This window comes from Staurois parvus, unplaced genomic scaffold (genome assembly GCF_062004578.1).
Source record: "Staurois parvus isolate SC_StPar_1 unplaced genomic scaffold, SC_StPar_1.0 ptg000173l, whole genome shotgun sequence".
Lineage (NCBI taxonomy): Eukaryota > Metazoa > Chordata > Amphibia > Anura > Ranidae > Staurois > Staurois parvus.
Window position 1 is genome coordinate 4,632,929 of NW_028317969.1, and position 24,020 is coordinate 4,656,948.

Consider the following 24,020-nt stretch of genomic DNA (forward strand, 5'->3'; position numbering starts at 1 on the left):
AGGAGGAGGTAGAGGAGGACATTTGTGCTCAGGAATTATTGAGTGAAATGGGTGGTTTTTCCACTCAGCGGACAGGAGTGGAGGAGCAGGAGCATCTGGTAGAGGAGGAGGAGGAGGAGACAGAGGACCCAGACGCACCGTGGCAGTATGCTGTGGAGATGGAGGCAGGGAGTCCCTTGCATTCCTTGGCACAAATGGCCCATAGCATGCTCGGTTGCTTGCGTAGCGACAGCCGAATAATAACCATCAGACAGAGGGATGACTTTTGGCTGTCCACCTTGTTGGACCCTCGCTACCGTTCAAAAATGGTGGCCTTTTTCACACCTGCTGAGAGGGAGGCCAAAATAACATACTATAAAAACCACCTATGTAGTCAGTTGGTCTCTGCCTTTGTGCGCCAACGTCCATCCTCAGACACTGTGGGCCCTGTGCGCTCGCGTTCCGCTGCCATGGCAGGAGGGGTGGGGTGGTAGGAGCAGTGGCAGCTCCACCAGCAGCGGCTGCCTCAGTCTGCAGTCGATGATGAGTAGCTTTCTTCACCAGCGCAGTGAGGAAACTACTAACCAGCCGCAGCAGCAGCAGCAGCAGCAGCAGCAGCAGCAGCATCAGGTGGACCTGGAGCAGGACCTCAAACAACAGGCTTGGGCCTACTTGGACAGCACCCTGCCAACCGAGGTAGACAATCCCCTTGACTACTGGGCAACGAAACTTGACCTTTGGCCCCAACTAGCTGAATTTGCCCTTGAAAGGCTGTCATGCCCGGCCAGTAGCGTGGCATCGGAGCGCGTGTTTAGTGCGGCAGGAGGTATTGTAACTCCACGGAGGACACGACTGTCCACCCAAAGTGTGGAGAGACTCACGTTTGTGAAAATGAATCAGGCGTGGATTAGTCTGGATTTCAAACCACCAGTTCCTGACACAACTGACTAAATCCGCCATGAATCATGCCTCAAACATGTGCCACTTTCAGGTCTCCTCACACACTACTGGTGTGTTCCATTTTTTGTCATAGGGTGCTGGCAGATTACGGGCCTCCCATAGCTGCTGCCAGGCCCCTAATCTGCCATGGGACCCTATACCGCCTCCTCATGCTGCTGCCAGGTCCAGAGTCTCTTATGCCATGTGCCACTTTCAGGTCTCCTCACACTGCTGGTGTGTTGAATTTTTTGACATAGGGTGCTGGCAGATTACGGGCCTCCCATAGCTGCTGCCAGGCCCCTAATCTGCCATGGGCCCCTATATACCGCCTCCTCATGCTGCTGCCAAGTCCAGAGTCTGTCATGGGTCCCTGTACGGCCTCCCATTGCTGCTGTCTCCATCGCCACACTCTGCCATGTGCCACTTTCAGGTCTCCTCACACTGCTGGTGTGTTCAATTTTTTGACATAGGGTGCTTGCAGATTACGGGCCTCCCATAGCTGCTGCCAGGCCCCTAATCTGCCATGGGCCCCTATATACCGCCTCCTCATGCTGCTGCCAAGTCCAGAGTCTGTCATGGGTCCCTGTACGGCCTCCCATTGCTGCTGTCTCCATCGCCACACTCTGCCATGTGCCACTTTCAGGTCTCCTCACACTGCTGGTGTGTTGAATTTTTTGACATAGGGTGCTGGCAGATTACGGGCCTCCCATAGCTGCTGCCAGGCCCCTAATCTGCCATGGGCCCCTATACCGCCTCCTCATGCTGCTGCCAAGTCCAGAGTCTGTCATGGGTCCCTGTACGGCCTCCCATTGCTGCTGTCTGCATCGCCACACTCTGCCATGTGCCACTTTCAGGTCTCCTCACACTGCTGGTGTGTTCAATTTTTTGACATAGGGTGCTTGCAGATTACGGGCCTCCCATAGCTGCTGCCAGGCCCCTAATCTGCCATGGGCCCCTATATACCGCCTCCTCATGCTGCTGCCAAGTCCAGAGTCTGTCATGGGTCCCTGTACGGCCTCCCATTGCTGCTGTCTCCATCGCCACACTCTGCCATGTGCCACTTTCAGGTCTCCTCACACTGCTGGTGTGTTGAATTTTTTGACATAGGGTGCTGGCAGATTACTGGCCTCCTATAGCTGCTGCCAGGCCCCTAATCTGCCATAGGCCCCTATATACCGCCTCCTCATGCTGCTGCCAGGTCCAGAGTCTCTCATGGGTCCCTGTACGGCCTCCCATTGCTGCTGTCTCCATCGCCACACTCTGCCATGTGCCACTTTCAGGTCTCCTCACACACTGCTGGTGTGTTGAGATTTTTGACATAGGGTGCTGGCAGATTACGGGCCTCCCATAGCTGCTGCCAGGCCCCTAATCTGCCATGGGCCCCTATATACCGCCTCCTCATGCTGCTGCCAGGTCCAGAGTCTGTCATGGGTCCCTGTACGGCCTCCCATTGCTGCTGTCTCTATCGCCACACTCTGCCATGTGCCACTTTCAGGTCTCCTCACACTGCTGGTGTGTTGAATTTTTTGACATAGGGTGCTGGCAGATTACGGGCCTCCCATAGCTGCTGCCAGGCCCCTAATCTGCCATGGGCCCTTATACCTCCTCCTCATGCTGCTGCCAAGTCCAGAGTCTGTCATGGGTCCCTGTACGGCCTCCCATTGCTGCTGTCTCCATTGCCACACTCTGCCATGTGCCACTTTCAGGTCTCCTCACACTGCTGGTGTGTTGAATTTTTTGACATAGGGTGCTGGCAGATTACGGGCCTCCTATAGCTGCTGCCAGGCCCCTAATCTGCCATGGGCCCCTATACCGCCTCCTCATGCTGCTGCCAAGTCCAGAGTCTGTCATGGGTCCCTGTACGGCCTCCCATTGCTGCTGTCTCCATCGCCACACTCTGCCATGTGCCACTTTCAGGTCTCCTCACACTGCTGGTGTGTTGAATTTTTTGACATAGGGTGCTGGCAGATTACGGGCCTCCCATAGCTGCTGCCAGGCCCCTAATCTGCCATGGGCCCCTATATACCGCCTCCTCATGCTGCTGCCAAGTCCAGAGTCTGTCATGGGTCCCTGTACGGCCTCCCATTGCTGCTGTCTCCATCGCCACACTCTGCCGTGTGCCGCTTTCAGGTCTCCTCACACTGCTGGTGTGTTCAATTTTTTGACATATGGTGCTGGCAGATTACGGGCCTCCCATAGCTGCTGCCAGGCCCCTAATCTGCCATGGGCCCCTATATACCGCCTCCTCATGCTGCTGCCAAGTCCAGAGTCTGTCATGGGTCCCTGTACGGCCTCCCATTGCTGCTGTCTCCATCGCCACACTCTGCCATGTGCCACTTTCAGGTCTCCTCACACTGCTGGTGTGTTGAATTTTTTGACATAGGGTGCTGGCAGATTACGGGCCTCCCATAGCTGCTGCCAGGCCCCTAATCTGCCATGGGTCCCTATATACCGCCTCCTCATGCTGCTGCCAAGTCCAGAGTCTGTCATGGGTCCCTGTACGGCCTCCCATTGCTGCTGTCTCCATCGCCACACTCTGCCATGTGCCACTTTCAGGTCTCCTCACACTGCTGGTGTGTTGAATTTTTTGACATAGGGTGCTGGCAGATTACGGGCCTCCCATTGCTGCTGCCAGGCCCGTAATCTGCCATGGGCCCCCGTACCGACTCCTCATGCTGTGACGTTGCAACAAGGTGGAATTCAACCCTACATATGTTAGACCGCCTTTACGAACAGCAAAAGGCCATCACAGATTTCCTGATGTTAAAAGCGGATAAAGGTATTCCCTGTGTAACTTAGATGTCAGCCATTGGCAGCTCATGCGTGACACCTGCGCTTGCTCAGGCCCTTTGAGGAGGCCACGCTATTCGTGAGTCGGCAGGACTATGGGATGAACGACGTCATTCCTCTGTTGCACGTCCTGGAACAAATGCTGTTAACAATGGCTGGTCAGGGTGCGGTAGACGTGGCGCACAGATCTCAACGCCACATGACCCCTGTGGGGGCAGGACAGGAAGAAGAGGAGGAGGTAGAGGAGGACATTGGTGCTCAGGAATTATTGAGTGAAATGGGTGGTTTTTCCACTCAGCGGACAGGAGTGGAGGAGCAGGAGCATCTGGTAGAGGAGGAGGAGGAGGAGGAGACAGAGGACCCAGACGCACCGTGGCAGTATGCTGTGGAGATGGAGGCAGGGAGTCCCTCGCATTCCTTGGCACAAATGGCCCATAGCATGCTCGGTTGCTTGCCTAGCGACAGCCGAATAATAACCATCAGACAGAGGGATGACTTTTGGCTGTCCACCTTGTTGGACCCTCGCTACCGTTCCAAAATGGTGGCCTTTTTCACACCTGCTGAGAGGGAGGCCAAAATAACGTACTATAAAAACCACCTATGTAGTCAGCTGGTCTCTGCCTGTCTGCGCCAACGTCCATCCTCAGACACTGTGGGCCCTGTGCGCTCGCGTTCCGCTGCCATGGCAGCAGGGGAGGGGTGGGGTGGTAGGAGCAGTGGCAGCTCCACCAGCAGCGGCTGCCTCAGTCTGCAGTCGATGATGAGTAGCTTTCTTCACCAGCGCAGTGAGGAAACTACTAACCAGCCGCAGCAGCAGCAGCAGCAGCAGCAGCATCAGGTGGACCTGGAGCAGGACCTCAAACAACAGGCTTAGGCCTACTTGGACAGCACCCTGCCAACCGAGGTAGACAATCCCCTTGACTACTGGGCAACGAAACTTGACCTTTGGCCCCAACTAGATGAATTTGCCCTTGAAAGGCTGTCATGCCCGGCTAGTAGCGTGGCATTGGAGCGCGTGTTTAGTGCGGCAGGAGGTATTGCAACTCCGCGGAGGACACGACTGTCCACCCAAAGTGTGGAGAGACTCACGTTTGTGAAAATGAATCAGGCGTGGATTAGTCTGGATTTCAAACCACCAGTTCCTGACACAACTGACTAAATCCGCCATGAATCATGCCCCAAACATGTGCCACTTTCAGGTCTCCTCACACTGCTGGTGTGTTGAATTTTTTGACATAGGGTGCTGGCAGATTACGGGCCTCCCATAGCTGCTGCCAGGCCCCTAATCTGCCATGGGCCCCTATACCGCCTCCTCATGCTGCTGCCAGGTCCAGAGTCTCTCATGGGTCCCTGTACGGCCTCCCATTGCTGCTGTCTCCATCGCCACACTCTGCCATGTGCCACTTTCAGGTCTCCTCACACACTGCTGGTGTGTTCCATTTTTTGTCATAGGGTGCTGGCAGATTACGGGCCTCCCATTGCTGCTGCCAGGCCTGTAATCTGCCATGGGCCCCCGTACCGCCTGGTCACGCTGCTGCTGGGTCCACAGTGACATGGGTCCCTGTACCGCCTCCCATTGCTCCCACTCTGCCATGTGCCACTTTCAGGTCTCCTCACACTCCTTCTGGTTTCCATTTTGTCATAGGTTGCTGGCAGATTACAGGCCTCCCATAGGTGCTGCCAGGCCCCAAATCTGCCATGGGCCCCCGTACCGCCTCGTCACGCTGCTGCTGGGTCCACAGTGTGACATGGGTCCCTGTACCGCCTCCCATTGCTCCCACTCTGCCATGTGCCACTTTGAGGTCTCCTCACACTCCTGCTGGTTTCCATTTTGTCATAGGTTGCTGTATGGCCTCCCATTGCTGCTGCCTCCACCGCCACACTGTGGCTCCAAACACTGGTTTTGGCCCCGTGACTGGCCAAATGAGTGAAGTGTGCGGTGATTCTAAGATCGACGGCACTCATCTGCATGTCATACTGACTGACAGTATTATTTCTCTTCCCCAGCAGACTCCAAGGGCATTTAAATTAAAGGTACAGTGTTCTGCACTAATATTAAGTCTCTCTGAAGCCTAGAAACACCCTTTTTTAAGTTAAATTCACAGCGAATATATTCGACTCGAATCGAATATTGTCCACGAATTCGCCGAATCAGTCGAATCGAATTTTTGAATACTTCGCTCATCTCTAATTATAATTTTTGGTTATAAACTAGTTTGGGTTATTATTATTTTTTTTTTTTTTACTAAAAATATAATGGAATACATTTTGGCCAAGATTTATGATGAAATACTATTTATTTGCAAAATGTTATAAGAAAAACACTTTTTTTTTTTAAATTTTTGGACTTTTTAATTTACATGGCAAAAAAAAATAAAAATGCCAGTGGTGAATAAATACCACCAAAATAAAGCTTTATCTGTCTCAAAAAAATGCTAAAAAATTCATATGGGTACAGTGTTGCATGACCGGGCAATTGTCATTCAAAGTGTGATAGCGCTGAAAGCTGAAAATTGGCCTGGACAGGAAGAAGGTAAAAGTGTCCGGACTGGAAGTGGTTAATGTCCGTTTTCATAAATTTTTGGTCCGTTGATATCCGCTTTTCGTCCTTCACTGTCAAATGGTTTGTTATAACACATATGTTTGCAGCTTCAGCTGGACAGCTTGGCCTTGTTCAAAAAGTAGAAAAATAAGGGTCCTTTCACACAGGCGTTCCGTTTTTCTTCTTCAGTTCAGTCACGTTTTTTCAAAGAAAAGACGGATGAATTTACATCTGTTTTTTCATCCGTTTTGATCTGTTTACATCCGTCTTTTATCTATTGATGTCCGTTTTGGTCCGTTGACATCTGCTTTTCATCCGTCTCTGTCAAATGGTTTGTTACAACCCTTACGATTGCACCTTCAGCTGAACAGCTTGGCCTGGTACAAAAAGTTGAAAAACAAGGGTCTTTTCACACGGTGTTCTGTTTTTTGTTTTTTGTTTTTTCTTCAGTCACGTTTTTTTCAAAAAGATGGTTTACATCCGTTTTTATCCATTGATATCAGTTTTCATTCGTTTTTGATCCATTGACATCCGCTTTTCATCTGTTCCGGTTTTTTTTTTGCGGAAGAAAAATAGGGTTTTCTTCAGTTAAAAAAAAACGGATGTTAACGAATGTGGACATTAACAGATGTAAAAAGATGTTCATCCGCAAGTCCATAGAAACACATGGGTGTTCGTTTTTTATCCGTAAACGGGCAGATGAAAAACGGACATATGGAACGCCCGTGTGAAAGAGGCCTAATGGATCTGCTGCCAGGATCACCAGATAATAAAACTACGTGACAGGGGTACTCCTAGGACTGATGTGATTCTTCTATTGACAGTGCATTATATTTGTATTTTTTTATATATTGTTTAAAGTTCATAATTTGTACCACATACATCTGTGCATTAAATGAGTATCGGTAACACATTTCATACATTGTTGTAGGGTCGAAAGAAGAGAGAGAGCACGGTTGAAGACTGTGAAATTTAATGCCAAGCCCGGAGTCATTGATTCTAGAGGGGTAAGTAGAGCACAAAATATATTTATATAAATATGTGTATTGAAATAGCTTTTTAGTACAAGTGGTAAATCTTTACTAACTGCATGATTATGGTATAGAGTGATGAAAATGTAATAAGCAGTTTAAGGAAAATACCTTAATGTTAGTCAAACACCATAAAATGGCAGTATTCGATCATATAAATCAATAAATAAACCCTAAAACAATAATAATTTATTCAATTCAATTAGAATGTCAATAATAACAATTCAATAAATAAAAAAAAAAAGCAGGTACTTTAAGAACAGGAAAAAAAGCTCGCCTGACTTGATAGAACTTTAGGCTCAACTATGCAAGTACCTCCAGGCAGATATAAAAGATAGAAATGACTGCAGCTCTGTATTCATCAATACATCTTTAATGCATTTTTGTACATACAAGCAGTGTAATTACCTGGATTTTACCTGGCATTAGCCTCATGTGATGCAGAGCTCAGACTGGGAAGGAGCGGCACAAGGATCCGGTGTACTGCACTGCTTCAGTTACTAACAAGGAACATGCTGATAGGAGGAGAGAGCAGAATGATGAGCTTAACAGTCAGCTGTGAAAAGTATACTTTTATGGCGCCACTCCAAGCTATGGATGGAAGGAAAAGAATCACCCCACCGGCAAGTGAGAAGCGGGGAGCATGAGTCCGAGAGATTCCAGTGTTGGCCAATAGAAGTGAAGGGATGGACGCTGCTCAGCTCACCCCAGGAGTCCAATGTTGAGGAGTGGCCTCAGCCGCAGTTCTGGCCACACCCTCTGATGCGCCCTCGACCAAGCCCCGGTGGGTAGGGTGAAACGCATCAGAGGGTGTGGCTAGAACGGCGACTGAGGCCATTCCTCAACATTGGACTCTTGGGGGTTTATTTACTAAAGCTGGAGAGTCCAAAATCAGACTCCCTTCTGCATACAAACCAATCAGCTTCCAGGTTTCATTGCCAAAGCTTCATTGAACAAGCTGAGGTTAGAAGCTGATTGGTTTCTATGCAGAAGGGAGTCTGATTTTGGACTCTCCAGCTTTAGTAAATAAACCCCTTGGGGGTTTATTTACTAAAGCTGGAGAGTCCAAAATCAGACTCCCTTCTGCATACAAACCAATCAGCTTCCAGGTTTTATTGCCAAAGCTTCATTGAACAAGCTGAGGTTAGAAGCTGATTGGTTTCTATGCAGAAGGGAGTCTGATTTTGGACTCTCCAGCTTTAGTAAATAAACCCCTTGGAGTCAGTTGAGCATCCTTTCACTTAATTGTCAGCTGCTTCTCTTTCCACTGTCCAGTCACAGGCTGGGGGAGGGACAGACCTATAAGCATTACTTAACCTGGCCATAGATGGAGCGAAATTCGGCCGGTTCACCGGGGACTGGACAAATTTTGATACATCTTTGGCTGTTCCCGGTTATGAAAAGTTGATCTAAGGCCTGGTTCACACTTATGCATTTTTTAGTGCATTTTGCAGAAATGCACTACAGTCCATTTAACATGGTTTCTTATAGGACATGTTTGCATCTATGCGTTTTTCAGCTGCTGAGTTTTTAGAAAGCGTCTGGGACTTTTTAAAATGCAACACTGCATTTTTTGTTCAATAGACATGTGGCAGAAATGCATGTATTGCGTTTTTTTATTTTTATTTTTTTTTTATCTTTTTTTCTTTTTTTGCCAAATGGAAAGTATTGACGTTGATGTGACTTTGCTGCAACTTTGGATGGATTTGACTTTGCTGCAACTTTTTTTTTTTTCCAAAAAGAAAGCCTTTATTAAGAAAGAACATAATGGTACAAAAGACATGTACAGGGTGCCTAAGCGAAACAGCAGGCACAACCTACAGCGATACAGCAGTAACTCAAACAAGAAAATACAGATAATGATAATACAATAATACAAAACCCGACTACAATAAGGTTATGCTTGCAACAAACCGGAGCCAATATAGTATAGTATGGGGTGCAATTGCATCATATAATATCCCCTGCGCTCGTGCTTCGCCAAGCAGGGCTGTAGCGATAGGAAGAGTGGTCATGGCATCTGAACGTAGGAATTGGACAAAAACTTATGGCAAGGTGGAGAGTTACAAAAACCGGCATACGTTGCGGTAGGAGCCGTTGATGGAAGTGGGGAGAGTGAAAGGATGGCATGTCTAGTGTTCCAGGTAGCATAGCAAAGCGAGAGGCGAGAAGAAAAGAGAAAGGAGAAAAGAGAGAAAGGGAAATAGAGAGAAAAGGGGGGGGGGGAACATATGGGGTGAGAAATGACAGCAATATCTGGGGTTACTCATGCATGGGGATAGGAGTTAAGCTAACGCCAGAGTCGCGTGGGAAGGGATACATTGTCGAAAAGAGTCTCAGTGCCTATCACAAAAACTACTGTAAAGAAGTAACATCAGCAGGAAAGCCGGACCAAGTCAGACCTGATGGTCCATAAGAGACCTGTACGTAGGAGTAGTTGTGAAGTAGATCCAGCAGGCCCAAATGTGGGAAAATTTAGTGGGAGTGTCAAGGGCCGACGCAATTAGTTCCTCCATGTCTGCCATTTTACCCACACGGACAAGCCAATCACGAACAGAGGGGGGGTGAGAAGAGCCCCAAAGGACGGGAAGGCAGAGTCTGGCCGCGTTGACCATATGCATGGCCAAAGATCTATGATATTGTCCCCCCAGAAGGGAGGAATGATGGAGGAGAAACTGGGCCGGAGACAGATCCAGAGGCACGGTCGTCACCGATACTACAATCCTATGGACCTCTTGCCAAAACGGTTGAATGCTCGGACAGGACCACCAGATGTGTAAAAATGATCCGTCCGCAGCCCCACACCTCCAACAGGTATTGGGATAAGAAGGATTGAAATGAGAAATTCGTGAAGGGGTGCGATACCACCTCGACACCAATTTGTAACCGTTTTCCTGCGTCGAGACATTAAGGGAGCATTTATGAGAATATTTGAATACACGTGCCCAGTCGGAATCCGCCAAATTATCATCCAAATCTCTATTCCAGGCCTGACAGGAGGGCAGGGAGTTATAGGCCCTATTCTCAATTAAGAGAGGGTAAATTTCTGAAATCAAATGCTTACGCGGTTCTCCTTTCGAGCAAATATCCTCAAAAGGGGTAAGAGGGCGGGTCCAATCACGGAAAGGTTTATGCGAGAGCAGATAATGCCGTATTTGCAAATAAACCCAGAGAGGAAAATTGCGGGTACCCAAGCTGTCACGCAGTTCGTGGAGTGATTTCATCTTGCCTTCGTGGAGAAAGTGTTTGGCCAAAATTTGATCATGCGGCCAATGTTCAGATAGAAAGTTCTTGTGCATTCCAGGGGGGAAGTCAGGGTTGAGTCGGATGGAAGTGAGACAATTCGGAGACGCAGAAATAGATGCTGATTTGCAGGTATAGCGGAAGGCTTTCAGGGTAGGGCCTACCAAAGGGTCAGTAAGAAGGACCTGAGGCGTATGCTTCAGCGGCAGCCAAGGGATCGAAATCAGGGGTGCGGACGAGAAGGCGTGTTCTAGTTGCACCCAGTCCTTAGAAGCAGAGTGGACATGCCAATCCACTACACGGCAGAGCTGGCACGCCAAATAGTAACGGTGAAGGTCAGGAAGGCGAATACCACCACTAAGTTTAGGCAGAATCAGTTGGGAATAAGCAATGCGCGGGCGTTTATGGTTCCATAGGAATAGAGAACAGAGCCTCCTACAGGATGTGAAGAAGGCAAGCGGTATGTGGATGGGCAGAGTTTGAAAGAGGTAGAGAAGGCGAGGAAGGATGTTCATTTTAATTATCGCAGCTCTTCCAAACCACGAAAAGCAAGGACGGTGCCATTTATTCAGATCCCCTTGGAGAGAACGAAGAGTGGGTAAAAAATTCTTAGCATATAAATCGTCGGGGTTGCGGGTAAGCAGTACACCTAAATAAGAAAGTGAGTCCCTTTCCCAATGAAACGGGAAACGCGACTCACAATCAGAAACTACTTCCGAAGGCAAGGTGATGTTGAGAGCGAAAGACTTGGAAAAGTTAATCTTAAAGTTCGACAAATAACGAAAAAATGCAAAGTCCTTTAGTAAATTTGGCAGAGTAATATGCGGTTCGGCAAGGAAAAGAAGAATATCGTCCGCGTAAGCCGCAAGCTTATATTCCTTATCCGAGACCGCAATTCCTTTGATGTCGGGGTTAGAGCGCAACTTCCGTAGAAGGGGCTCCAAGGAAAGGACGAACGAGTGGAGAAAGGGGGCAACCCTGACGCGTACCGTTGCCCAAAGGAAAAGAGTTTGACAAATGGCCATTGACCCGGACACGCGCAGTAGGGCCTGAATACAAGGTCATTATATAATTGAGCATCTTCTCACCCAGACCCAATTGCACCAAAGACTCCTGCAGATAGTCCCAGGCGATCCTATCAAAGGCCTTCTCCGCATCCAGGGAAAGGAAGAAACCGGGAAAGTTAGATTTACAGAGCCAATGTTGGAGGTTGAGGGCCTTAATGGTATTATCCCTGGCCTCCCTACCCGGGATAAATCCAACTTGGTCCAAATGGATCAAGGAGGGGAGCAGAGGAAGAAGTCGATTGGCAAGGATTTTAGCAAAGATTTTAATGTCCACATTCAGCAGGGAGATGGGTCTATAATTAGAAACCTGTGTGGCATCCTTGTCACCTTTAGGAATAACTGTGATATGGGCTTCCAGAAGGCGATTTTGAGGTTGAGGGTCTTGAGAGAAAGTGTTGAATGCCGATAGGAAAGGGGTACCCAGGATGTCAAGGAAAGATTTGTAATAGGCCGCCGAAAAGCCGTCCGGGCCCGGACTCTTACCCGGTTTCATCCGTTGCAAAGCATACTGCACCTCATTCAGTGTCAGGTCTGTTTCCAACGATGCAGCCAAATCCTCCGAGAGGGCCGCCGGGCCGTGACGGCGGAGAAACTCGGAAATCAGGGAGGCCCTGGAATTGTCAGTGGGCAGAGGGGGATGTTCCGGAGGGAGATTATATAAGGAAGTGTAAAATTGTTCGAATTGGGTGGCAATGTCAGGGTTAGATGTGGCCATAGTGCCATCAGAACCCCTAATTCTGTGCACCGTCATGCTGGATCTTTGTTCACGGAGAGCTCTGGCGAGAAACTTCCCACTCTTATTAGCAAATTCATAATACAGCTTTTGTGAAAGAATGAATCGTTTCTTAACCACCCTACCCAGTTCAGTAAGAAGTTGTGAGCGTAGACTCGTTAGTTCAGATAAGGTCGACGCGGCCAGAGACCGTTTATGCGCCCTCTCCAAGGAGTGTATCCTGCCCGTGAGGAATTTCAAATGTTCTTGTCTATCTCTTTTGCGCTTTGTCGCCGCTGCAATGAGGAAGCCACGGATAACACACTTGTGGGCTTCCCACAGCGTGAGGGGGGAAATATCAGGAGAGGAATTTAGGGAAAAATATTCTGTCAGATTGGAGCGTATCTCCTGTAAAATAGCGGGATCTGCAAGAAGGGAAGCATCCAGGCGCCAAAATTTCGAGCGAATGAACACATCAGGGAACCGCAAGGTCATGGTGATGGGGTGATGGTCGGAAAGAACCATAGGTTCTATCGAAGCAGCATGGAGGAGTGGGAGATCCGATTGCGACAGGAAGAAATAATCTATCCTGGAATATTTATTATGTGGAGCAGAGTAAAATGTGTAGTCTTTCACAGAAGGGTGAAGGGTTCTCCAGGAGTCATGCAATTGTAGATGTTGTAGTTGTGTGCGTATTTGTTTAAGGGCCTTGAACGGCAGAAAGGAGCTACCTGAAGAGGAGTCTAACAGCGGGCTAAGTGGGACATTCAAGTCGCCCCCTAAAATCAACATTCCGGATTGGAACCCAGCCAGGGCGGTGGTAATTGAGCGCATGAAAGAAACCTGCTTGGTGTTAGGAGCATATACATTGGCCAGTGTAACAGGTCGCTTAGCACAAAAACCCTTTACAAACAGATATCTGCCTTCTGGATCAACAAGGGAGTCCGACACCGATAAAGGACAATGTCTAGCGAGTAAGATGGCAACACCCTTTGATTTGGCTAGAGGGTTAGCAGCATGGATAACTGTAGGGAAATGGAAATGGAAAAGTTTGGGTATAGAATCCTGGCGAAAGTGCGTCTCTTGGAGGAAGACCACATCCGCTTTTTGTTTACGCACGTAGGAGAGCAACATGGAACGCTTCTCGGGCACGTTCAGGCCCTTGGCATTGAGTGAAAGGCATTTCAAGGACAATGGTCCTGAGACTGAGGTGGAGGCCGACATGGTAACCCGTCAGTAAAATACACTAGGGATGAGGGGAAAGGGAAGGAAGAAAAAAAAAAAAAAAGGGGGGGGGGAGAATAAGAAGAAAAAGTGGAAAAGATAAACGGCTTGGGGAAGAGACCCGCTGTTCCCTATGAGAAGAAAAAAAAAAAAAAAAAAAAGGGGGGGGGGGGGGAGATAGCTAGGAAAGAAAGTAAGAAGGAGGTGGAAAGAGAAAGAAAAGAAAGAGAAGCAAGAAATGGAAACAAACTATATAGTGGAACGCGCCGTATAGACGATCAGTAGGAGCTCACAGAGCCCACTGTGTGGGGAACGAGGAGGACGCCGAAACGAGAATAAACGCCACCGCCGGCCGATGGTCACGCCAAAATATGGAATCAGGTGAGAAAATATGTAAAGAGGCGGGAGGAGGTCGGTAGTGACAGAAGGTTTAGGAGGTTCTAGAAAAAAACGCGCGTAGGAAGGGTCGCATACCAACTCCATGAAGTGGCAAAGTGTAAGTCATGTGTGGGGCACTAAAGCGCAGGCTGGGACAGGAATAAATTCTGAGAGGTATAAATCAGGTCAAAAAACCATCCCCACGCTGTCCAAGCCCGAGTGTCTGGTTAACTCCAGAACACACATATAAGGGAAGGGTTGGAGAATGTGGAGACGGTCGCAAGGCCTGAAACGAGGGAAGACAAATGTAGGAGAGTGGAGGGCCAAGACGAGTATTGCAAGCATCTCCTTAACAAAAAACAAAGTTATCAACGGGTTAGCAGAGGCAAAACAAACGAAAATCAAGGCATTAACAATGAGAAACACAATGGAACCCCAAGTGGTTAGCAAATACAGACTAAACATCCCAGGGTCAGCACCAGTGAAGCCGATACTAAACAAAACACTGACCCTATACTGCAAGTGTTTATAAGTAATATAATCAATGCCCCCATCATCACAAAAGGGACGAGCATCACCTACCCCACAACCGCACGGCCACTAAGATCCTTAGAGCAAAGGGGAAATGAACCTCAAGGGGACCCCGCCCAAGCTATGATCCCTAGAAGCCGCTTGACAGCAAGAGCAGGAAACAGGAATAACCCAATGAGAAGAAGGCAAGGCCAGGCGGGATAACCCTATAGGAAGCAGGGAAGGGGATGCTCAGTCATCTAACCACAGGCAAGAAGCATTAACCCCAGGAGCCACCCCACAAACTCCCCCCACCACACCCAACCACAAACCCACCCCCCATCCCGCCACCCGCCCACCTCCACAGACCCAAATACAGTGCATAGAATACTCAGCCCTCTTGCGCCAGCACTGAAGAAATCAACTGGGCATAGCCGATCACAGAACGCCAGGGAGAGGCTGAGTTCAGCTGGGAGCTTCTTCAAAGATAACAGAGCGTCAGACATTGAGGCAGGATGAGGACCCTTGGGTACGAAGAGGATGCGGCAAAAGGTGGGCGGACAATCCGGAAGCTGACCACTAAGGCGGATACTTGAGCGACCAGTTCACTGGGCGGGTTCCAGGTGAGGAGGGGACAGAAGTTCAGCTGGGGGATCCGGGGAGCCAAATCGCAGCAGTAGAGAGCGAGCCGAGGGTCAAGAAATCCACATCGGAGCAACCGACTATCACTCGCAGCAGGTTCTAGAACCAATGAGGCAGGGGTACAGTGGAGACACCCGCAGGGCGTCATTCCCTTAGTGGGTGCTGGTCAGAGTCCAGAGGCGTAGATTCCCCAAAAAGCTAACAAATGACGTGTCAACTGGGAAGGGAGTCCAGCGCAAAACAAGTTGTGAGAGAGGAGGCATTCTGAGTTCCTTAGGGAAGGCCATGGGAACAACAGAAGAAATATAATGAACCACAGGCAGCTGAAAAAAATTACACAGAAGTGGCCCGATGAAAGGGGAGCGGGAGCCGTTTAAGGCTCGTGCCGTTGCTTTCTGTGCGCGGGGGAGGCCGATGGGCTAGAAGCGGCCACCACGCCTCCAATGGGAGGTCTTGGAGGAGTCGAAGGGACAGTCCGTCTTCTACTAAGGGAGTGGCCCTGCCAGTCCATTGCACCATCTGCTGAATCTGGGGTCAGGGTCGGAAGCCCTCTCAGAGACCCCTGCCAGTCAGGCAGGTTGATCAATGGGATATTCAGTGACGAGCAAAAAGATGGTAGATCTTCAGGAATTCGCAAGTCATATGTGTGGTCACCAACCCGAGCTGAAAGGCAAAACGGAAATCTCCATCTATATAGAATATTATGGGAACGGAGCGACTCTAGTAGTGGCCTCAAAGCTCGCCTTTGTTGTAGGGTCATGCTGGATAAATCCTGGTACAGTTGTATATCCGCTCCTTCGTATGACAGATGCCTTCTGATCCTAGCGCATCGAAGTATATCTTCCTTGAGCGGGAAGTTAACAATGCAGCAAATGATATCTCTGGGTGGATCCGCATCGCTCCCCCTGGGCCGATTTGCTCTGTGTGCACGCTCAATCTCAATAGGGGTCGCCGGCGGGCGACCCAGAAGGTTGTTAAAGATGGTTGTCACTGCCTTAGGTATATCAGGGTTTTCCACGGATTCTGGTACACCGCGGAGTCTACCGTTATGTCTACGGCCACGGTTATCCAAGTCTTCAATCTGCCTGTGGAACTCTCTGATAGTCGCAGTGTGGACCCCTGACCGTCTCTGTAAGTGGAGTATAGCATTCTTGTTGCTACTGGAGACCGTTTCTACCTGAGCCGGTCTTGAGCCCATTGCGCGGATGTCTTCCCGTAAATCGTTAAGGGCAGTGGTCAGGGTAGTAGCCAGAGAGGCCTTTATATCAGAGGCCACAGCATGTAGATCTTTTAGGGACAAGGACTGTGTGGCAGGAGAGAGATCATGCTGTGGCACTGTGTCACTTCCAGCCTGCATAGCCATGCAGGAAGAGCAGCCTGTGTCAGAGGCTGAGGCTGCAGAGGGAGGGGGATTGAGAGAGAGAGGGAGGTGGCTGCGGCCCTGCTCTCTGAGCCTGGGAGCTAAAGAGCTCCTTAATATGTCTCCCAGCTGGCTTGTGGCCCCTTGGGGATCGCGATCGGGTGCCGGAGAGCGTCCGGTCGTGTTTCCCCATGATGTGAGGGGTCTATCTTACCCCTCCCGACCGCGCTGTTTGGCAGTCCGATCCGGCCGGCGGGAGCTCCTGCATTAAGCGGCCATTCCGCTCGGCGCCAAGCCACGCCCCCTGCTGCAACTTTTTATTTTTTTGCTAATAGGAAAGTATGACAGTTCTGTTCATGTAGTGAGACTTTGATGATACTTTGATGCAACTTTGAGTGCCAGAAAGTGTAGATTTACATCAAAGTTGCATCCCAGTCAGACCTATCCAAATTCGCTTCCAAGTTGCACTCATCCAAAGTTGAATCAAAGCCACATCCATCCAAAGTTGCTCCCATTCAAAACCACATCAAAATGGCATCAAAGTCAATACTTTCCTATTGTAAAAAAAAAAAATGCAAATGTATCAAAAACTCAAAACAGCAAAAATGCATGTTCAAAAATGCAAAACGCACCGCAAATTTTGCCAGAAAAACGCATCAACCTCCACATGCAGAGGTGTGAACCTAGCCTTATGATTGACTTCTCATGAACGGGCTTGTTTAAAAATTATTTTTTGATTGGCTCTGCTGCCAATCAGATGCAGCTCTGATCAGTGTATTCTGAGTCCCACTGTCAGAATACAGTAGCACAGTGGGGAGGATTCTTCTGTCTACTTTGATTGTGTGGATGACGGAATCTATTCAGTTTTTTTCAATCAGCCTGCTGGCTGAACAAAAAAAAAGCTGGCCAATGCATGCCCAGCTCTAACTGCAGCACACAAAAAAATCCGGTCTCCTTCAGGCAGAATCTCAGAACTGAATGAACAGGAATACAAATATTTTGCCAGGTAATATGCCAGATATGTATTTATCTAGAGTCTGGCTTTAGATTCCATTCACACTTCGCAATTTGGAATTGCAGGCAGAATCTCTGCGGCTCCTGACTCCAAATCGCATGGCAATCACAGCACTACATGCGGCGTTCATTTGAGTGCCATTATCCTTCATTGGCACCCCAACCATGTGTTTCTGCCACAATTATCTCATGCCAGGATTGTGCAGTAATTGCCGCAAATCGCGCCTGTAAAAATCATCTGACGCCTGTTGCTTGTTGCCCAAAAAGGAGCAGAAGCTTCTTTTTTGGTGACAAATATGCATAGGACAGCCCATTCAAGTGAATGGGCTGCCCTATACGACACGCAGAATCGCGTGACAATCCCAATGTCAAAATTGCGTAGCAGGAATGCTTGTTCGCGCTTTCCAATAATGTGAATGGGACCTTAAGGAAAATAATGACTGTGCATGCTGAGCGAGAGAGACTCAAGTGAAGCAAAATGTTCCAGGGAAAGCTCCAATGAAAGAAAATAATGGGGCGTAATTTAATTTCATCTCACGATGCTGTAGAGACTGATGCGCCAGAACAGCATGACGGTACATCACTGCTATTATTATTACATTTAGCTCTCAGAGTACCACTGTTTGTGAATGAAATGCTGGCTGATTAATGAGTCAAGGATTATAATTAAAATTAATTCATTTAATTCTGTTATGGTTGGGACAGCCAATTTAAAGGATGACTATTCTCCGTGTTCCAGAACAGAAAAATAAGACATTATAGTTTGTTTACAAACCATTTTGTAAAGTTCTGTAGGAGATGGTTTGGTGACAGCTGTTATTATTTTTTAGCAACCCTCTTAAAGGGCCTGTCCACTGAAAACATACAACATATTGCCAAAAGTATTGGGGGTGCCGGTCTTTACACGCACATGAACTTTAATGGCATCCCAATCTTAGTCCGTAGGGTTCAATATTGAGTTGGCCCCGCCCTTTGTAGCTATAACAGCTTCAAGTCTTCTGGGAAGGCCGTCCACAAGGTTTAGGAGGGTGTCTATGGGAAGGTTTGACCATTCTTCTAGAAGCACATTTGTGAGGTCAGGCACTGATGTCGGATGAGAAGGCCTGGCTTGCAGTCTCCGCTCTAATTCATCCCAAAGGTGTTCTATCGGGTGGAGGCCAGGACTCTGTGCAGGCCAGTCAAGTTCCTCCACCCCAAACTCGCTCATCCATGTCTTTATGTACCTTGCTTTGTGCACTCATGTGCAGTCATGTTGGAAGAGGAAGGGGACATCCCCAAACTCTTCCCACAAAGTTTGGAGCAGGAAATCGTCCAAAATGTCTTGGTATGCTGATGCCTTAAGAGTTCCCTTCACTGAAACTAAGGGGCTAAGCCCAACCCCTGAAAAGATACCCCACACCATAACCCCCCTCCACCAAACTTTACACTTGGCATAATACAGTCAGGCAAGTATTGTTCTCCTGGCAACCGCCAAACCCAGACTCGTCCATCGGATTGCCAGACAGAGAAGCATGATTGGTCACTCCAGAGAACACGTCTCCACTGCTCTAGAGTCCAATGGCGGTGTGCTTTACACCACCGCATCTGACACTTTTCATTGCACTTGGTGATGTAAGGCTTGGATGTAGCTCTCTACTCACTGTTGTTGTGCTAATCCTGAAGGCCACAGCAAGTGTGGAGATCTTTAGTTATTGACTCTGCAGACAGTTGACGATTTCTGTGCACTGTGCGCTGACCCCGCTCTGTCATGTTACGTGGCCTACCACTTGGTGGCTGAGTTGGTGTTGTTCCCAGTTGCTTCCACTTTGTTATAATACCACTAACAGTTGACGGTGGAATATTTAGTAGGAAGGAAATGTCACAGATGGACTTATTGCACAGGTGGCAACCTATCACGGTACCACGCTTGAATTCACTGAGCTCCTGAGAGCAACCCATTCTTTCACAAATGTTTGTTGAAGCAGTCTGCATGCCTAGGTGCTTGATTGTATACACCTGTGGCCATGGAGGTGATTGGAACACCTGAATCCAATGATATGCAGGGCTGGCCCAATACTTTTGGCAATATAGTGTATGTTTGATAGATGCTGTAGAGCTAAACAGAGTTTCAAATGGCAAACTCCCCATCAGGTCACCAAAGCACCACCTTCATTGCTCACACTGCCCTAGGACTTTGGTGGCCTGATGGGGAGTTTGCCATTTGAAGCTCTTTTTGGAGGAACATCTTGGATGACCCTGTGAGCGTTTCCTATGCAAGAACCGGTTGCAGCACCTGTTGGATTTATAACACTGCTTATGTTGACCGTGGGGTCAACACTTCTGGTAAGAGGCCAATTTATTTGGGTGTATGGTGGTGGTCCCTCTTTTTGGATTGGAGTTTTCTTGTGCCTGTGTGGATTTCACTCCAAATTCATGCTGGTAGGTTAATTGTCTCCTGTCTAAACTGGCCCTAGTATGTGTATTTATGAATGTGAGTTAGTGACCTTAGATTGTACGCTACTACCAAAGAATTCTGGGGTGCAATGTAGGGCCCAGTGTCAAAGTTGGGTCTCTGTAAGTTGGGCCTCTGTCAGAGGTCATGGGTCTTACAGAAAGACAAACACCCAAAGCACACGTCAAAAAGCACCCAGAAATGGTTTCAGACAAAGTGCTGGAGAGTACTGAACTGGCCAGCAATGAGTCCAGACCTCAATCCCATAGAGTATCTGTGGAGAGATCTCAAAACAGCAGTTAGGAAATGGAACCCTTCCAATCTGAGGGACCTGAAGTAGTTGGTGAAAGAAGAGTGGTCCAAAATTCCACTAGAGAGCTAAAAGAAAAATTATTGGTGGTTGCAGGAAGCCATTGATGTATTTTTTCTAAGGGGTGTGATACCAAATATTGGGGGTGCCAATAATTTTGTCCAGTTAATTTTTGGGGTTTTGCGTGGAATGTGTCAGATTTGGCTTTTTGTTTCTCCACTTTTTTTGTGTCATTCCAATACAGACAAAAGAAATAAACGTGAGAATGCTGAAACATTTGTAACTGCAACAATTTTCTGAGTGAAGTGGTGCATTATTTGACAGGAATGTAGGGGTGCCAATAATTTTCGCCATGACTGTAATACAATAGACTGACTTTGCCAGAGCTAAAAACGTTCAATGATTGGTATCCTCCATTATATCTTGATAGCTAGGAATATGATTGCATATTTTGAACGTTCTTATATTTTTGTACAAAAATGTAAATCTTATGTCTTTAGCCCTTGTAGACTTTAGCCCAACATATTTTACAAAGCAAATTTAGAAAAAAAACTGCAGGTCCATCAATTTTGATCAGTTCCCACTCGACATATTGTATGCTCTTCCCATATTTATTTGGGATTCTTCACATTTCCTTCCAGCATCCAAAAACACAATGGCATGCATATAGGATACTACAGAGCTTGCTCATTTCTGAATGGTTTAGCCTAGTTGGACACCTTGTGATAATAGTACGGTAAATCAGAACTGGAGCATTTTTTTTGTTTCTTTTCAAAATCATGTGGTTACATAGTTAGGCTGGCTGAAAAAAAGACAAAAGTCCATCCAGTTCAACCATTAAAAAAAATAGTTATAATCCTATACCCACAGTTGATCCAGAGGAAAGCAAAAAAAACCCAGCAAAGCGTGATCCAATTTGCTCCTGCAGGGAAAAATATTCCTTCCTGATCCCCCGAGAGGCAATCGGATATTCCCTGGATCAACTTACCTATAAATGTTAGTATCCAGTTATATTCTGTGTATCTAAGAAAGAATCCAGGACTTTTTTTAAAGCAATCCACTGAGCTGGCCAGAACCAACTCTTGAGGGAGTCTATTCCACATTTTCACAGCTCTTACTGTGAAGAAACCTTTCCATGTTTGGAGATTACATTTCTTTTCCTCCAGACGTAAAGAGTGCCCCCTTGTCCTCTGTGATGACCTCAGGGTGAATAGCTCTACACTGAGTTCACTATATGAACCACTGATGTATTTATACCTGGAGATCATATCCCCCCTTATGTATTATACATGGTGATCATATCCCCCCTTATGTATTATACATGGAGATCATATCCCCCCTTATGTATTATACATGGAGATTATATCCCCCCTTATGTATTATACATGGAGATCATATCCCCCCTTTATGTATTATACATGGAGATCATATCCCCCTTATGTATTATACATGGTGATCATATCCCCCCTTATGTATTATACATTTAGATCATATCCCCCCTTATGTATTATACATGGAGATCATATCCCCCCTTATGTATTATACATGGTGATCATATCCCCCTTATGTATTATACATGGAGATCATATCCCCCTTATGTATTATACATGGTGATCATATCCCCCCTTATGTATTATACATTTAGATCATATCCCCCCTTATGTATTATACATGGAGATCATATCCCCCCTTATGTATTATCCATGGAGATCATATCCCCCTTATGTATTATACATGGAGATCATAGCCCCCCTTATGTATTCTACATGGAGATCATATCCCCCCTTATTATACATGGAGATCATATCCCCCTTATGTATTATACATGGAGATCATATCCCCCCTTATGTATTATACATGGTGATCATATCCCCCCTTATGTATTATACATGGAGATCATATCCCCCCTTATGTATTATACATGGAGATCATATCCCCCCTTATGTATTATACATGGTGATCATATCCCCCCTTATGTATTATACATGGTGATCATATCCCCCCTTATGTATTATACATGGTGATCATATCCCCCTTATGTATTATACATGGAGATCATATCCCCCCTTATGTATTATACATGGAGATCATATCCCCCCTTATGTATTATACATGGAGATCATATCCCCCCTTATGTATTATACATGGAGATCATATCCCCCCTTATGTATTATACATGGAGATCATATCCCCCCTTATGTATTATACATGGAGATCATATCCCCCCCTTATGTATTATACATGGAGATCATATCCCCATTATGTATTATACATGGAGATCATATCCCCCTTATGTATTATACATGGTGATCATATCCCCCCTTATGTATTATACATGGTGATCCTATCCCCCCTTATGTATTATACATGGTGATCATATCCCCCCTTAATCTCCTCTTCTCAAGAGAGAATAAATTCAGTTCCTCTAATCTTTCCTCATAGCTGATCTCCTCCATGCCTCTTATCAGTTTGGTTGCCTTTCTCTGTACTTTCTCCAGTTCCCAATGTTCTTTGTGAATTGGTGCCCAAAACTGAACTGCATATTCCAGATGAGGTGTTACTAATGATTTGTACCGGGGTAATATGATATATCTCTCTCTGGAGTCTATACCTCTTTTAATACAAGAGAGGATTTTGCTCACTTTAGAAGGCGCAGCTTGGCATTGCATACCATTATTAAGCTTGTGATCTACCAGAACCCCCAGATCCTTCTCCACCATTGACCCCCCCCCAGATCCTTCTCCACCATTGATTCCCCCAGTTGTTCCCCCCTAGTATGTATGATGCATATTCCTAGCCCCCAAGTGCAGAACCTTACATTTATCAACATTAAACCTCATTTGCCCCATAGTCCCCCAATTACACAGAGCATTGAGGTCGGCTTGTAAATTGGAGACATCCTGTAAGGACGTTATTCCACGGCACAGCTTGGTGTCATCTGCAAAGACTGAAATGGGATTTATAATCTCAGACCCTATATTGTGTATAAATATATTAAAAAGCAAGGGTCCCAAAACTGAACCCTGGGGTACACCACTGATGACCCCAGACCATTCAGAGTATGAATCACTAACCACTACTCTCTGAATACTATCTTTTAGCCAGCTTTCTATCCATTTACATACGGATTTTTCCAAGCCCATAGACTTTACCTTACACATTATAAAAGTTATAAAGGATGACCTTTGACCGTGCACTTCCAAACTAAACTGCACTTAGATGGCGCTCTCTGGTGTTCTTTAGTGTGTGTTTGGGTGGATGCATTTAAAAACAGCCCGAAGTTGTGCTTTAAGTTGAGCAAACTTATTTAATTTACTACCCTTCGTGTTTTGATGGCTCCATTTTCCACAATTTCGCATTAAAACCTGAAACCTAATTGTACCCGCCAGACTTCATTTTATTAACGCCATCGTTCTTGTGAAAATGAGGAATGTGGCAGATGCGGAAGAGTCAGATGTAAATTCATTGCCCTTATCTGCCTATTGACGGTTTTAAAATGAAATCAATTTCCAGGTTGTTTTCTTGTATTATTGTCTCCCCGCGTCTTCATTATAAACATCAGCATCTCCCGTTTCTCATTATCCCTTATCCACAGTTCTGTGATTGCGCAAACAAGCTGTTCCGTCTCATTTCAAATACATTCCCATTTTCCAGGAACGACACCTCATAGGTTACAGTGCGCTGGGCCTCCATGCGCCGTTCTTCTTTCTAATCAGAGAACATTGATATTATTGTCATTTCATTCCCGAAGTGTTTGTCTTCAGTTCGATGGAAAGCGATGCTGCGGCTGTCATTGTCATTTTCATCTAATGATAGAAATCAAGAGGAATGGGGAGACAGATATGGTA

The 24,020-nt window shown here is 47.0% G+C and overlaps 1 protein-coding gene across 10 annotated transcripts in view; it reads left to right on the forward strand.

Moving 5' to 3' along the window:
- Nucleotides 1–24,020, forward strand: part of DLG2 (discs large MAGUK scaffold protein 2) — a 2,035,798-nt gene that overhangs the window by 1,880,578 nt on the left and 131,200 nt on the right. For all 10 annotated transcript variants that reach the window (XM_089676759.1, XM_089676760.1, XM_089676764.1 and 7 more), the window contains one exon: nt 7,182–7,257. In XM_089676759.1, the coding sequence (XP_089532885.1) occupies nt 7,182–7,257 (76 nt within the window). The remainder of the gene's footprint in view (nt 1–7,181; nt 7,258–24,020) is intronic.